General features: G+C 40.4%; 1 protein-coding gene across 5 annotated transcripts in view; it reads right to left on the bottom strand.

Moving 5' to 3' along the window:
• Positions 1-15,610, bottom strand: part of RUNX1T1 (RUNX1 partner transcriptional co-repressor 1) — a 141,423-nt gene that overhangs the window by 41,248 nt on the left and 84,565 nt on the right. For all 5 annotated transcript variants that reach the window (XM_019486493.2, XM_014610184.3, XM_006260369.4 and 2 more), the window contains one exon: positions 10,087-10,268. In XM_019486493.2, the coding sequence (XP_019342038.1) occupies positions 10,087-10,268 (182 nt within the window). The remainder of the gene's footprint in view (positions 1-10,086; positions 10,269-15,610) is intronic.

The following is a 15,610-nucleotide window of genomic DNA, read 5'->3' as shown; positions in this document are numbered from 1 at the left end:
TACGCATGAAACCATTTAAGCCCAACAACCAGTTTTTTCACTGCAACAAGATTTGATAGGCACAAATCAAACTGAAAAACAAATTTCTCGGAACCCCACTAAATTATCTTGAAACAATCTCTAAAAAATATTTTTTTAAAATCAGACAGTATAGTGGTCCTGTATTTTTCTGCATTTGCTCTTACAGCAGTTTTACTGTGAGAGAAAACACAACTCACAGTGGGGAACACCTGAGTCAAAATGAAGTTTTCATAACTATACTTCAGATGCTCATGTCCTTGAAAGTAGATCTTTTCAAACAAAAGGTTAAATCTCATTCTATTGCACAGATACTAGGAATGTAAATTTGTCTACTTTTATAACACTTCATTAATTTTGGTATTATATTTACATGTCTATTTTCCTCTTGTTTCATGTCTGCACTTATCACCTAAACGAAGAGAGAGCCATAGAAATGCACCAGTCAAGGAACGTTTTCTATTTTTGGAATTATATCGAGAAATTATTGTTGTGGGCTTCTTGAATATAGAAGTGATGTTTTTAAAGCCTGTCTGTACATTTATGCATAATACAAGAGCGAACAGATACAGTTCATATACTAACCTAATTTGTGTACTATTGAAATATTCATCAAAAGTAATTATGAATAATGGTGCAGCATTTTAATGTTTGCCTTTATGAATGTATATATAATATGCTATAACGCATCTATAGCCCTTATCATAACAGAAACCATGAAACAATTCAACGTATTTTGAATTAAAAGTGATGAAAATATTATTTTAGATAGTAGGAGGATATTGGGAGGCATGGACTTCATTTCTGAACTACCAGAGACCTTTTGTATGCTTTTGGTCTAGGTACTTAGACTAAGTAACTCAGTTGACTGTTTGGTTAGTTGGATAGCAGCACTTCTCTATTGCACGGAACTATTGTGAGATTCAGAATCCACAGGAACTGGAGGAGAGAAATGGAGGAGGAAGGGGAAATATGTACTGAAGACAGAATTGAAAATAACAATGATATTTTGTATCCGATCTGTTTAATTTCATTAACTGATTATCCTGCAGAAATTTTAAGAGCAAAAAGATTCAGAAAATCACAGTGAACATGTAGAAAGCTTAACTGTTATATTGCTCCTCTTCTTTTTATTTCCCTCCAGCCAATGTTTCCTTGAGGTACATATACAATTCATCAGGCACCTGACTAGACCTGTTACACATACACCATGATCTAGCAGATCAACATTTCCCTCTCTCTCTCTCTCTATATATATATATAAGGTTGAAAAAAATGTACTTCAGAGGTTCAGAGCCTTGCATATTGTAAAGAAGGGAATCTTTGAATACAAACATGTGACATGTGGGCTATACATTTGGGTTTTACCATTACTTCTTATTAAAAACAGCTCAAGGCATATAAAAATCAATATAAAGTAAGTACCTTTAGTTTTGAATGATTGCACATCTGGATATTTTCCAGATCAGGAAGTCAAATAATGCAAGACTATGGCTGGCAAATTAACTTGACTGCTTGATATAAAATATTAAATCTATTTATGAGAGTAAAGATATTGAAGTCAGTGAATACGGAAGAGTGAAAATGTTCACTCATTATTTGTGCAAGATACTTAAATATCTCACACAAATAGTTTAAATTAATATTTACATAATGAGGGAAGGAGTTATACTAATCTATTGGAAGTCTATTTAGGTACTTCTATTTCAGAAATTATTCTGCCTGTAATGTTGTACAAACAACACAATAGATAAATATCAGGGTGTGTATTTACCACCATCATATATGCCACTATGTCAAGGATGTGCACATTTAAAATTCTACTGAAGGACAATTCCTAAACTTTTCATTTTGCACATAACATGATGCAATGAAATACTGACTGAAGTACTAACCATTCTCATTAACTTAGATGGCAGCATACTCTGTTCAGCTTCTTGAAAAATGAGTTTAATTTCTAACAGTATTAGAACTAATTTCTGTGCCACATTTTTCTTAAAGGGCATGAAGACTACAAAAAGAACTCTCCGCTCAAAACTGACAAAAACATCATGGCCACTGACCTATTGGAATGCAATCCGAAGCTTAAAAATAAACCTTGTCATAAATGTTATTTTGTCTCTGAAACATGCATCATACTCCCAAGATACAATTTTTTAAAATTAAAATTAAAGTTAGAGTTAGGTTTATCAGGGGTTTTGGGGAGTTTTTTGCTTAATATTCTGTATCCACATTGTAGGTATCAGCCATACATTTAGAGGTATTAGGTCACATTTCTGGGCCATAGAAACATTGACTCTATATCCTCAAACGAAAAATAAATTTATTTGTACAGAGCAGGAAGTCTTTTCAGTTAGTCAATTTAAAAATCAGGTAGAAATTTTAGGCAAAGCATTCATTCACAAAAAAAATAAGGGAGTTGTATTAGTCCATGTTTTTAGCCTTACTACAGTGGGATACAGGCCCCAAAAGTTGTAAACAAAATATACTGAACACTTGGTTCATGACATGTCACGAACAAATTACCAAAATGTGTTGTCTCCTCAGGTGTCAGTTTTTTCTATCTTGCAGTGACTGATGGCTCCCAGTGTTATTACAGAAACAGATTGATCTTTTTAATGAGCTAGTTTAATAGACTCCAAAATCTCACCGTGGCTGCTCATCCATGTCAGACCATATGCACCAAGAAAACATTCAGTAAAACACAAAGCTCTGCTGTCAGATTGCTCTATAAAACCTCACATACAGTAGATTTGGGTATGCAGATAAATAACTAGAGATGGAAAATGCATATACAAATAAGTTGCTGAAATGCTATGCAGAAAAAGTTACTGTATACAGACATATTCTTGGCTTTCGTAAAAATCCTTCAACATGCATGTGTGTACGTATACCCAAAACAGATACTCTTTTCTTTTCCAGATTCAGTATGGTATTTCACCTCTACTGCAGTCAATTTTATAGTTTACATGCAAGTGTGCTTGTATGTTTATATATAGCATGCGGAAAGATCCTCTTTTTTTTGGAGCAGAGGGGCGGGCAGAATGTGGAAGCGCAGCTTAACTGATTTCAGTGACAGAGGCCTACATAGTAAAAGGCAGAATTTATTCTAATACATTTATTTCCCCTGGAAAGATGCCTTTATTAAAATATATGCACTTATAGGCAGGAGTTATGCTGCTCAATACTTTCTACCATTTTTTCCTATATGAAAAATATTTAGACATCTAAAGAAATGCTACACTTATCCCCATGTCTTTCTCCCTTTGTGTGCTTGTATAGCTATAATTAAACAGAACTAGAAGCAAGAGAATCACTGGTTTCACCCACTCATCTAGAGCTGTGCATATCTTGGCTCTGAGGAAGATTTTATGGTTGATTTACTTTATTACCAAATTTCAAATGATGTAGATTCCTGTTCAATAGATTTAAGAGTCTTCTTAACAGGATTCCCTCACACATCGGCATCAGGTCACATGGCAACTCCACTGGAATTAAGCTGATGCATTTATCTTTCTTTTTGTAGAGAGTTTCCTGAGTGCACCTAAACAATAGCAGAGCTGTCCAGTCTGACCAGGCTCAAGCCTTATTTTTCTAAGCTCACAGCTGCATTCCAATAGATAAACAAGCGCGTCTTTTAAATTTGTAGTTGCTGAAACCTACATCCAGGCTCCTCCCCAGTGTCAAATATTAGGCAACTACAGTGGAACTTATGTGAAATTGATGGGTGCCTATACACAAGCCGGGAGGCTTTTCTGACACACTGGAATTCCAGTGCGTCAGAGCAGACTCGATTAATTGAGTCTGTTGGAAGGTGGCAATACCATGCTCCAGCAGCAGTATTTCATGTATCAGCATCCCCATGCTTAAAAATGGCAGTGGGGGCATTTGAACTAAAGCCTGTCAAACAAGCTTTTAGCTATGGCTCCCCTGCCACCATTTTGAAGCATGGGGACACTGATATACAAGATGCAGCAGTGCTTTAATTAGAAAGGCTCTCAGAGCTGCTCTAATTAAAGCACTGTCACCCCCTACTGCCAGAGCAGGTGTAAAAGTGCCCTAAGTGTCTAGCTTCAAGTAACCAAACCACAAAAACCCTACCTAACTAATTAGGCACCTATACTTTTGCCAGCAAACTTCCAGGTCATCTAAAATTGTGCTATTGCAACTGTGGATGTGTTGCCATTCGGGCTGAACTGTGTCTCAGCACCAATTTCATGTCTAAGTCTATATGGTATTCACAAATGAGGTATATTTGTGCCTCAGTCCCCTTAAGGTAGGTAGACCCACAGAACATACTTTCCACACACTGACCATGTTGACCTCAATGCAAAGTATAGCACACTATCACTTTCATTTAAAAAGGTGGCGGATGGTTAAAGCCCTTGCCTACAACTTAGAGACCTGACTTCTAATCCCATTGCCACCGGGGGGTAAGAGAGGGTTAAAATACATAACTCCCATTTCCATGAAAGTGCCTTAACCATTAGGGCTAGAGACAGAAGTTACACATTAACCAGTTTAAGTGATCGAAGCAGTTTTAATCCCGTAACAGAACAGAAGTTCAGTTCATGTAAACCACTTTCAAAATGGCCAAAAGCAGTTTAAGATAAACCTGGTTGGATGTGGCATTAGATTGAACTGATTTAGGTTAAACTGGTTTATGGAAATTCTGTCACAGATGCCTTCCCAATTCAAGTTAACTTACAGTCTGCCAGAATGGGACTTGCCCCACCTCCAGCTATCACAGAGCTAAGGTCTGTCAGCCCAGTGGGATGGGGATGCAGGGCAAGGGAACAGACCCTAGACCTCCCTAACACCCTGGCTATACAGGACAAGAGGAAGGAAATCCCCTGTAGTGGGGGATTTTCACCTCTGCAGCAATCAAGTGAAGGAAGTCGGCACTGGCTCAGCTGCACCCCTTCCCCAGCCCCCAGCCTGTGAGGAGGGATGATAGAGAACCACACTGCCCCAGGCCTAGGCCACTCAAGCCAGGGTCTGCCTGACACAGGGGGGAAAGTCCCCACCAGGGGCTCTTTGCTCTCCTGCAGCCCAGCCTCACCCTCTCCCCAACCCCAGCCAGGAAGGAATGCATCAGCCCATCAGTAGCCTCCCCCCACCCCCATCCAGGGTTTTTCCAGCACAGGGAGGGGAAGCTTCCACTGCGGGGGCTTTTCACTTCCCTGTGACCCACTTGCCGGGCTGGGATCAGCTCAGCCCTGCCCTCTCTACAACACCCACCTAAGAGAGGCAGGGGGTGTGAATGCACTGGTCCAGCTAGGCACTGGCTCCCCCACACTCAGGTCCACCCAGTGTGGGGGGGAAGAGAGGGAGGGAAGCCCCCACCAGAGGCTTTTCATAACCCTGCACCCCAATGAGCCAGGTGGAGATCAGCTCTGAGGAGAGGGGGCGGGGCTGAGCTGATCTCAGCCCAGTGAGCTGAGCTGCAGGGGAGTGAAAAGCCCTTGGTGGGGGCTTCCCTGCCCCTGTGCAAGGCAGGCCCTGGCTGGGGGAGGCCAGTGCCTATCTGGCCCAGTGTGTTTACCCTCCAGTCCTCACCTCGCACAGGCAGGGGCTGAGGAGGGGGCAGGACTGAGCTGATCCTAGCCTGGTGAGCTGAGCTGTGGGGGAGAGAAAAAAATCCTGGTGTGGTCTTTCTCTTACAGCAGGCAGGGTGTGTGCATGTGTGCACCCCCCCCCCCCAAAATCACAGGCATGGTGCTGGGGAGGGGGCATGGCTGAACTAATCACAGCCCTGCTAGCCAGGCTCTGGGGGCTTTTCCCATGTCAGGCAGACCCCACCTGGGGGGCAAGGTCTGTCCCCCTCCCCAGTGGGGGCTTTTCACCACCCAATGCCAGGCAGGCCGCAGGGCCAGGTGGTACATTCCCCCTCCCCAATCCTCTCACAGATTTTCTGCTGGCTCTCTCCTCCTTGCGGCTGACAGTGGGGGTAGAGGGTGCAGGTTGGTCATGTGTCCAGCAGCCAATCAGGCCTGGGCTGCCACTGGGCTGGGTTTAGCAGCCTTAGGAGCTGGCCATGAGGGGTGGTGCATCTGAGTATCCCCAGGCTCTCAGCCTGGGCCAGTGCAGGCTTCTGCCCCCCGAACACTGAAGGTCAGTTCAGTTTATTGGTTCAAACTATGCAACTTGGACAAACCTGTGAAGATTGAACCAATTCCACCTCAGGCTTTTTGAACCTTTGTACTTAGACCAGGTTACAAAAGCCAGGCGGGGATGGGAATACCTTCCACCCCTCCTGTTGAAGCTGTGCCAGGCAAGAGCACAAGAGGTGGCATGACTTGGTAGGTGGAGCCCAGGGTTCCATGACATCTTAAAGCTTTTGTATCTTGCTTAATTTCTGGCCAAACAAACCTGCTATTCATTTCTATGTTATGGCAGAGGTGAAACAGAGGAGAGAGAGAGGACTCGCACTTGATGCTCAAGGCCGACAAAACTCTTGGGCTAGAGATCATTTCTTGTATTAGATCAACTAAATAGTAAGCAAAAAAAAATTCTATCTTTGCAAGCTTACAGGTCCAAACACTCTTCATCAGGTGGAGGAGAGTTCAAAGATTGTAAATGTTCTTCCACGTAGAAAAGAAACTTCATCTTGTACAGGGGAGGTAAAGGATGGTGCAGTTCCCCTGGGTTTCAAAGTCCATTTGTGAAAAAGTTGCTTTATGAATATGCAGATTAGGCAGACACACAGCTCCAGCAGGTTTCTTCCCTGAAGGTGTCAGATGTCAGGCAGGGAGTTGAATTTTGCTTATTTCCTGTTTAACAATGAAGTTTACATTTCCAATGGCTAATTACAATTTCTTCCATGTTTCAGTGAAATAGTTTTTAGCTGTGTTGGTCTAAATAGCAGAGGCATACAAAATTCTTGGGTTAAAGGCAATATCTTTTATTAGACCAATTAAACAGTAACAAAAAAAAGATGAAGTTTCTTTTCTACCTGGGAGAACTTTTATAATCTTTTAATTCTCCTCTGCCTGATGGAAGGTATTTGGACCCACACACTTACAAAGAAAGAAATTTTTTGCTCCTATTTAGTTACTCTAATAAAATATATTGTCTCTAACCCAAGAGTTTTGTCTGCCTCTGTTTTTTAGACCAACACAACTTAATGGTCAAGGCTTTTTCATGGGAAGTGGGAGATTAGGACTTCAACTCTTTTAGGCTGAAGGAGGGCATGGAACATTGCCTTTTCCACCCCAGACCACCATTAAAAAAATAGAGGTTGTAAAGCTGTCATCCATACAAGAAGGGACCAAAGAAAAATCTTAGGTGCTTATGTCCAGGAGGGATTTTTGGGCTGTGAATCTTAATTTTGCACAGGAGCCTAAGGGCTGTAGGTAGGTATTCATTTCTGAGAAAATATTAAGATTTCTCAGGTACCCCTCTGCTTAGCATTTCCTAGTAGCTTGCATATGCCTGTTTAGCATCCTGGCTGTTAAGAATTCCATTTCTAGGTCACTTAACTCACAAATCACATCTGTGAATTCCATGTTGGACAAATTTCCTTGGCCCTAATTCCTTAAAGTGGGCTATTCCTGATTAAAGTTTACTTTTGAATCCAGAATCTTTTGAGTCATTACTCTTAACAAACTACACTCTCTGTGAGCTCATGCTTTCCTGGACAAAAGAGACAAACTAAACATAGGTTGAAATTGCACTCACCACAAATTTTGAGACTCAGCAAATTGTGGCTCAAACTAAATAGCTATGCTTTTGGAATGCCAAGTGTTATGCTCTCCTGTCAGATGGGTCAAGAAAAAATAATTTCTACCAACCAAGAAAAATAGGAAGCACTGCGAGGTTCTTTCCTCTGTTATACAGACCTAATGTCATCTTCCCCCTTTTCCAGGACCTAGTGCATACAAAGACCTAAAGTGACTTCACAGAACCTTTAAGTTGTGTTTATTACGTAAGAAGCATATGATTCCTCCTTTTGTTTTAGCTCCCATCCTATGGTAAAGATCCACATAGATCCCTGGGCTCATTTCTAATATTTTGGGAGGTTCTGGTTTCCCAGCACGTGTTATTTTCAATATGTTGTCTTGTAAATGCCAAAGGACTGTGGTACCTTTGCCACAAATAACTGATACTTCAGCTAAGAAAATTCCTTCCTTTGCATGAAGTCACAAGATTGAAGGGAAACTCCTGATGCATTAGTCAAGTTACCCATCTTGGACATAGTTTGCTGTTAACATTTGTGACCATCAGTGGCATAGGGAGCTCATTGAGTGGTCTAGATGGGGGATGACAAGAGTATGCCAACTACAGGAGATGGGGGAGAGCAGAACATGGTGTCATGGGCAAAGGGAAAAGAAATCTTACTTTCCTGGGCTGCTGCTACTGCTGTTGTTGATCGGTTAGCAGTATCAGCTCTCCTGTGGCCGGAACTTCTTTGAAGGCATCCTGGTGCCCTGTTCACTTCCCTTTCCCCCATATATACATATTGGAACCAGAGCACTGACAAAGGCTCTCCAGAGGAAGTGGAAGGGGAGCACCATTCTGCTTGCCCCACTTGCCCCCCACTTCCCAGATGCACTGATTGGTAAGATGCTGCCCTACCCAGGTCTTATGGTGGGCAGAAGTGGCAAAGAGCTTGATTCTGGTGCCTGCTCATAGTCAGCACCTGGGGTGGGTACCCTTTGCCCTGTCCTAGTTATACTACTGGAGGCTACTAATATTTGGTCTAGCTTTTGTAGGGAGGGAAGCAAAAAGAAATCTCAATCAAAAACTCGCATCCATGTAACTCTTCTAGGGTCTGGAGAATCTTGGGCAGTCCACAAGGCATCTCAATAATGTGCCAACCAGCTCAAAGGATATCCGTAGCATGTACTCTGCAGTAGACTGACATGTCAAATACATTGGCCATTTCCTGCCCTCTAACAGTCACCAAGTCTTAATCTTTGCTGTTCATTTGTAGCATGAGTGGTTTGAGGTATCATGAACTAAATGCTGACAAGACCTTGCATCTATTTTCTGAACCTCACAAATTCACATATTCTCAAATAGTTGCTATTTCATTTTCCTCTAGCAGCCTTAGTTATCTTTAGACCATGTTTTTCCCATATGCTGTGTTCTTCCACTCTCTGCCCATAAACTAAAATGTCACCCATATAAACTGCATTCCCTTCAGGGCTTACAGAATCTCCATCTTTTCACTACAGAAGCTATCTGGGGCATCTGTGATGCTTAACACACAAAAGAAATTTCTTCCAAGTGAAACTGTATAAATTGTCAGCTTGGTACTATCAGTGACAAAACAGCAGCTAAAATCCACTACTTGGCCCACTAAACACAGAACTTTATTAGAATAAGGAAAGACAGTCTTGGCCTTCATCCAGAAAAAAACTCCATCACATACCATGTCACTGTTTCTCTGGAGGCCTTATGACTAAAGTTATCCCTTGTTTTATGTTGAAAATAGTTTCCCCCTAAAGATTTAAAAAGGTGAATATATCTTTGCATATCTATGGTTAAAAACATAACACTGCTGAATATATAACTGAAAATTCAATTTCACTGTGAAGCATACCTTATATTTCCCAACATGTGTGGCTATCTGATTTCCCATATTTAAATCTTCTTTGGACAAAAAACTAAATGCAGACAGACCGCATATGGAATGATCAGCTAAGCACTTTAAACTGCATACAGATACTATGCACCAAATAGTTAGTAATAGCACTATAAACAGATTTGTATTATTCCTAATTATGCATAGCCACATTCTCCCCTCAGGCTTATGTGGCTGCATAGGACTCCACTGTTTGGAGTCCTATATGACCTATATGAATATATATTTCATATAGAGACAGAGGTAGCTATGTTAGTCTGACGTCAAGTAGAAGACAGGGTAGGTACAGATTCAAGGATAATCTGGATATTACTTAGGTGGAACTGAAAAAATGGATCTTAGAAAACTAAGCACAATTTTTGTGGGATGAAATGAGGAAATCCACATTGCTTTGTTCATTGTAAGAGGCATCAGCACATTAGTCACGTAACCTAAAAAAAAGTTTACTGTTGCAGTGTTAAAGTATAGTGGCTTCTCACCTGTCTGGAGTTCGCCTCTTCCCGTTTTCGTTCACATCGAGAAGCAGCTCTGAGGAGTCAACAGGTGAGGTGGTGCTGGCATCCAGAAGCAGCTGTTCATGCTGAGCGAGGTACTGGGCGGGGTTCTGCTTGGCCAGCCTTGCACAGTGCAGGAGCTCCCGCTGTAGCAGGGGCAGATTGGCCTGTAAGAGTGTTTTCAGACATTAAAGGAGCACTGAACGCCTCTCAGGCAATCTCACGAAGACAAAGCAGCAAAATTAGAAATCAATGAAAAACCCACTCCGAGATGAACCTATTTTGCTAATCTTGTATTGCACTTATTTTACTTAGCCATGCTTAAGGAGACAACCTTATTTGAGGGTAAAGTCATGGTGGGGATGGGTGTGCCTGTGCGCATGAAATAGTGAGAATCTATTTACTGATATGGAGGACAATAATTAAAATGCTAAAAGAAAACCAATCTGGTATTCCAAATCTTTAGAGCTGGCAAAAGCATATCTCTATCTTGCTTGGTTTCTTATTATTATATTTGTGTTTCATTTTATATTCAGATTGTATAACTATTAACTTTCACTTCTTTTTCTTGACTAAAGACCATTAGTGAATCTGAGTCTACTCTTTTTTCAGAGGCCTCTGATATACGCATGCAATCTTAAAATGACTCGTACAGAGTAATGTGGATATGAAAAGGAACAGCTTAGATATGTCACTGACTTAAGTTCTTATGACTAGTTAAAGGAAAAAATACTCCAAGTTTACAAAAAAAAATCACCTTTAAAGAACAAAGCATGAAAAAAATTCAGCATAATAAAAGGGAATGTTTGAAAAGTTGTGAACACAAGAGAGGGAAATTTAGGGGAAAAATACTTTACAACTTTAAATGACAGCAGATGCTACCAGGCATTTATTATTACCATAAGATGCAATCTATGAAAAGCAAGTAGGACTAAATAACAAACAGGGTGCTTGCTGGAGATTTTTTTTATATTTAAATATAAATATAAATGCTCATGCCTCTGGAGATGCAAGACACCTTAACCGGTCTAGTACCATGCCCTGGCTCATCACTAAGAAACATATAATTGAATACAGATTATTCCGATTTTACTGGCAACCACCATAACAGAGATACCAACATCTGGTTAAAAAAACAGATATTTTTATTTGTTTGTTTTTAAGAGCCCTCACACAGAAACATGAAATAGGTCCAAAGCATTACCTATACTACAACGTCTTTTGTGATGGAGGGAGGCAGGAAAACTAATAATGCCAAAAGTATATAGATATAAAATTCTGGTGAAATTTCAGAAGCAAAACTGAACAGTGCTATGTAATTACAGAGTGCAGTTCATCTTCAGAACACTACATTTTCACCCCCACTTGAAGTAGGAATGTGCTAAAAACCCCATTTGCAGATTGTAAACTGGGGAAATAGTTTATCGAGTCACAGTCAGAGGGAATCTGCCAAACAAAGGATTAGAATTCATGAACTGCTTGTTCCCAGTTCTGTCCTTGGGGTCAATTAGGGAAAGGTCCAGGATTTTGTAAAGGGAGATGAAAGAAAGGGAGAGGAGGTGCAGAGGGGAAGGGATGGGGGGAAGTCTTACCCAATTTGAGGACTTAAAAAAAAGGCCCTGGCTGCTGCTTCTGCAGTATTGACTGCAAGGGGCTGGAGGGGTGTCCATGCCACTGCACCCCTTCTGGATCCCCTGGGGCCAACTGATTTAAATCAAAGTGATTTTAAATTTCTAATTTTAATTGTCAGAAGACAACAGGTGCAGGCTAGAGTAACTAGTTTTAATTCTGTTTTGTATTTGTGGTTTTTACTTATTTTCCTACAGAACAGTTTCTTCCCAGTAGCTGGTAACCATTAAGGCATGCTGCTCTCCAGGTAAATGAAGATTTTACTGTAAACTTTTTCCTAATCAGGAGGATATACAATATGCATATTTAAGCAATGATTTGCTTAGCTTGGGTTTATAAAGATTACTAGATTTTATTTTTAATTTTATTAGAATATAATTCTATTGGTAATTTTATTCTATTAGTCATTTTATTAGACTTTCTAAAATGTTGATTTTTAAAATGTTTAAAATTTTATTAGATTACTATTCCAATAGTATTTCTAATAGTAAATTATGTTTATTTTAAAGATTATTGTTTTTTACTTGTGATTTATACCAAGCTGCTTTGGGATAAAAATTTGAATTCAATTTAAAATGCCCAAACACCTATACATTTTGAAATTTTCATTAATATTTAAAACTCTGTTAAGTGTACTAGACATAACAAACAAAGTATATCAGTGTATGTTTTGCAAATAAAAGCAATTTATTAAGAAAAATTACTAGTATCCATAATAAGGGATCTGCTGAACTTGAGGGGGCTGCTGGCCCATTTCATGGGCAGATCGCAGGGCTGGAAGCCATTTTCATGGGCCAAGTGTGGTGGGCCCCCCCACACCTCTGACTGGCTAAGGGACCCTGGTGACCCTCACCCCTCACCTATGATTGGTTGTGAGGGCTGTCCGTCATGCAGTGCTGTCCTTTGCTGCCAACTGGAGAGGGGTGGAGCCCTATGACAGACAGCCCTTGCAGCTAATCAACAGCAAGGGGCATGGATCGCAGCCATCTTGTTGTGCCAGCAGCCCCTGTCCCCCTTCCCCACCTCATTGGGCTGTGTGGACAGATTTCAGAGGCCATGAGGACTGCTAGCTCGCAGTGGGAGCCAGTATTTCATTTTCTGTAAGTTTTTAGGAGGTTTTTTGTTGTTTTTTTTTCCCCAGGGAGCCCAGACTGCACTTTTTCGTTATTTTTGCAGGTCCTTATCCATAGTTAACATTTCTGATTAATATTTTCCTTAGGATTTTGAAAACTAATAGATCTCTGCTTCTCATACCTATTTTTCAGTTGGAAATTGGAAGATGAAAATAAGCTTTCTTGCTTTTCCAACTTCCAATCAGTTTCTCGCCTTTGAATTAACCAGTTACCGAACTGAACTGAAAAATGTAAAAAAATAAAATAAAATATGTTCTCTGAATCTACATTAGAGAGCTTGATTATCACATGGACTCTGGCTCCTAGTGCTTAAACAGTGACTTTCCTTAAAATGCTGGAGGAAAAATGTACTGTTTAAATAATATTTTTTTTTATTTAAATGGATTTAAGAGATCAATGTAAGTTTAGGCCTTAATGTAGGGCTGTCAAAATGTTAAAAGGGAAAAAAAAATAAATTAAAAATGTAATTAAAATAAAAGTGGGGTTTAAAAAAAAGGTTTAAAAAAATCTATTTATACATTCTTAATTTTTTTTACACATATGCAGCACTTTTTTACGGTATTGTTTTTATTCATTTATTTGAATTATTTGATTTATATATTGCTCTTCACAACAAAGGGTCAGATGGCTGTTCGATATAGGTGATAGGTGGTGGTATATTATGGGGCTTAGCTGAAAGTACAAGAACATAACATAGAAACCCTGAAGTCACAGCTCACCATTCTACAAATTGCACTAATAATGGAAGTTACAAACTTTACATAAAGAGACAATAACACTATATCATCTAAGCCAGAACTGCTATCTCAATTTTTTAATTCATAATTGTTTCACCATTTTTTGTTTCTTGAACACCCATCCCAAATAATCTATCACCCAAGTCCAGCACACTGTTATCATTTTATGCCTTATCTTATTATGCAGGAGACATATTAATGTAAACAGGCATCTTTCTCTGTCCTATGAAATGAAAAAATTTTCCTCAAACTCCAGCTCTTCCAGGATAGACTGACAATAGAATAAAATAAATAGTATGTTTACTTGAATAAAAGACTAGGTTTTTTCCTCCAATCAGCATGGGAGTAAAAGCCCCTCCTCTTACATCTGCATACAAGGAAACCTCATTAAATACACTATCATTTAACTGCTGCCAAATGTACTCAGTAATGGAAACCAACTATTAAGCTGATTAAATACAGCTAACATTCAGCATGACTATAAAAAATACAGTCGTATTAGGCAACTGTGCTTTTTATTTTTTTTGGAAAATTTTTCATGTCTCAAGTCAAATCAGCCAAATCAATAATTCCAAATCTGTGTGAATCATTTAAGAACCATATGTGGCCTTGCTACCAGCAAGCAACCTCCACCCCGGCCTGGTGCTTCAGAAACTTCCATATCCTTTGCTGGGCATCATACATGCAGGCTTAGTGGAGGCTTGGGGTTCAGATGCCGCCAAGTTTTGCTTGCCTTCAGCTGTATGGCCGCAGGACCCAGGTAGGGAGGAGGCTCCAAATTCCATAAAGCGGGCAGGTAGCTGAGATCCACCCACAGGACGTCTCAGTGGGAGGCTAACTATGAGGCTGTCATAGGGAGCCCTGTCCACAAGCAGACAAGGGTGTAACCCTCCACTATACAGTGCCATTTTAATTGAACTACTACTTGACCATTTGTGGTTTTCCCCTGCCAGCAGGGAAACCACCTTCTAGATTATGGTGTTTCCCCTGCCAGGTAAGTAACAGGAACCTGTCAAAAGCATAGGTTACTACAGTCCATCTGAATAAGATATGTGATAGTGCCTATTAAGCTCAGTCGCCCTCACCAGCAACTCTTCAAATCATAGAAAGTTGCTTACATTGCATAATTTTTCGACTTCCTCTTCACTTCTACAGCTGAGCCGCACCTTTCTTTCCCATTTCCAATGATTTCTGTTTCTTCACCAGCCTCGAAGCTCTGACAAACATCACCAAATGGGGCCCTAAACAGTTTCCCCAGAATCCCTCTGTCACCCTGTGTCTCAGCCTGTCACCTATGATTAGTGTCACCCTGCCCTCCATGAGGTGGACCCAGAACATGTTGCCTTGCACCTCTCCTGTATATAAATTTTTGGAGGATCCCAGGACTTGTGACAAGAACACCTGGTTCCAGTCATGAGTGGGGGTTAATTAACACAGACATCCTTTGTGGGGATATCTGATGTACATATACATGCTGAGCAGTGGAGTCACCATGGCTTCAAATGTTGACTCAGCTGGGGCCCAGCCCAATGAAGTACATGGCAATCATGAGCCTTTTGGCTTTGGACTAATATTATGCATAGTGTACACTATATATAAGCAGATAGAAAAGTGCTGCTTAAAAGTGTATTTATAGAGTACCTGTGCTAAAACGTGCAGCAGTTGTTTTTTTTTTAAAGTAAAATGCATTCATTCTGGATGAACTAATGTTATGGGTACTGTATGCAAATTACTACAGGTACATTTATTTCAAGGGGTTTTCAGATTTGCCCCTCATTTCCATGTGCTCAGGGAGAATGGTCTGACAAGGTCTGACTATCGGGGGTAGGAAGGGGCTGCAGGGAGAAGAAACTGAGGGAAGGCAGAGGGCAGGGGGGGCTACTTGACTCCTAGATTTATTTTCCCTGCTGTAGCAGTAGGAGAGAGACAAATTCAGTGGAAACCTCCAGTAATTAGATTCCATACCTGGAAAATCATAACAAATGTATACATTTCCCATATATGGAATCT

Source organism: Alligator mississippiensis, chromosome 3 (assembly GCF_030867095.1).
Source record: "Alligator mississippiensis isolate rAllMis1 chromosome 3, rAllMis1, whole genome shotgun sequence".
NCBI lineage: Eukaryota > Metazoa > Chordata > Crocodylia > Alligatoridae > Alligator > Alligator mississippiensis.
Note: the sequence above shows the minus strand (reverse complement) of the source record. Positions and strands in the feature narration are given on the sequence as shown.